Source organism: Trichinella spiralis (assembly GCF_000181795.1).
Source record: "Trichinella spiralis strain ISS 195 chromosome Unknown Scfld6090, whole genome shotgun sequence".
NCBI lineage: Eukaryota > Metazoa > Nematoda > Enoplea > Trichinellida > Trichinellidae > Trichinella > Trichinella spiralis.
Genome location: NW_003533029.1, coordinates 1 through 1272, shown reverse-complemented (window position 1 = coordinate 1272; position 1272 = coordinate 1). Strand labels below are relative to the sequence as shown.

Here is a 1272-nt window from a genome sequence, read left to right as displayed (position 1 = left end):
TCAAAAAAAACTACAGTATCACGTAAAAAAATTTCAAATCAAACATTTTCGAATTAGCTATTCATTTGCTATATCATATAAATAACATCACAATACATTTTAAAAAGAAAGTGAAATGATTTTTACTTTCATCTCAGCTAATGCATGCTTATATTAATAATTCGATGATATTTCACAACGTTGACTGTTACACGCAATCAGTTTACAATAAAGATTTTATTACTAGTGCGGATGAATGTTTAATTAAAAAATAATTTAAAATTTACATAATTAAAATAATTTCAACTACATTTAAAACATCGTTAAACTTTGTACTAGATTATTTGACGCAGAAAAACTGCAAATTACATCAAAATTTGACATAATCTGTAATAAAAAATTTTTATAACTAATTTACTGATAACAAAACTAAGTTAAGCAGTTTAATGATAAAGAATAGAAAATAGTTCGTAAACAATGACATTCTAATTTTTACCAAATCCCATTCCTACAGTTATACCTTATAACTTATAACAAATAAGATTCATAAAATTCATCCAATTAAAATATGTTGAAATTAAACTTACGGACGAAAAGCTACTCCACTGTTGGTGCAGTTGACTTTGTCGTAATATGAAGATGCTTCAGTACAGTTGTTTATATTTGAAGCCTAAATAAATCACGTATTACTTTATTAAAAAAAACTATTGAAACCAAATGCCTACTTCCTTCTCAAATTCGGAACACAATTTGCACGATTCCAGGATTTCAAAATCTTCCTTTTGCCAACAGTGTAAATCTACAAAATATAATTTTAATTAACAATAGGTATTACGACAAAGAGTCAAAGCATACCAATATTGGATTGTTCACGATGTATTTTTTCCGGAGAACGGTACAGATCGTGCTCATCAATTAAAATGCTATTTTCAAAAATAAACACTAGCACTATTAATCTAAATAAAAAAACATTTAAATAAAGAAAAACATTTTTTTAATATAAGTTACACTAATGCCGTGAAAACGAATATAATAAGCTTTCTGGTTTTGCAAAATTCTAACATTCCCATGTTCACCAATTTACACTCAAAATCAAATGCCTGAAACAAACAAATTTTGCTATGATGAAATAATTTATGCACCATTTATAATTTAAACAAAGACATTTAATGCGTATTAATCATTGAATGCAATGTATATGCCGGAAATTGCGGATATATATAATCTCCATAAATTGGAAAAAAATTAAATAACCCCCCGATAAATTGATTTATTTATAAAGATAAACACGCA

The 1272-nt window shown here is 26.2% G+C and overlaps 1 protein-coding gene across 1 annotated transcript; it reads right to left on the bottom strand.

Moving 5' to 3' along the window:
• Positions 1-344: 344 nt before the first annotated feature.
• On the bottom strand, positions 345-778 carry Tsp_15809 (conserved hypothetical protein; the record flags this gene model as incomplete). The annotated part of the gene is made up of 3 exons (XM_003366382.1): positions 345-366; positions 567-649; positions 705-778. Coding segments are annotated over 3 exons (179 nt in total), but the record flags the coding sequence as incomplete, so codon positions are not given.
• Between the last annotated feature and the right edge of the window lie 494 nt (positions 779-1272).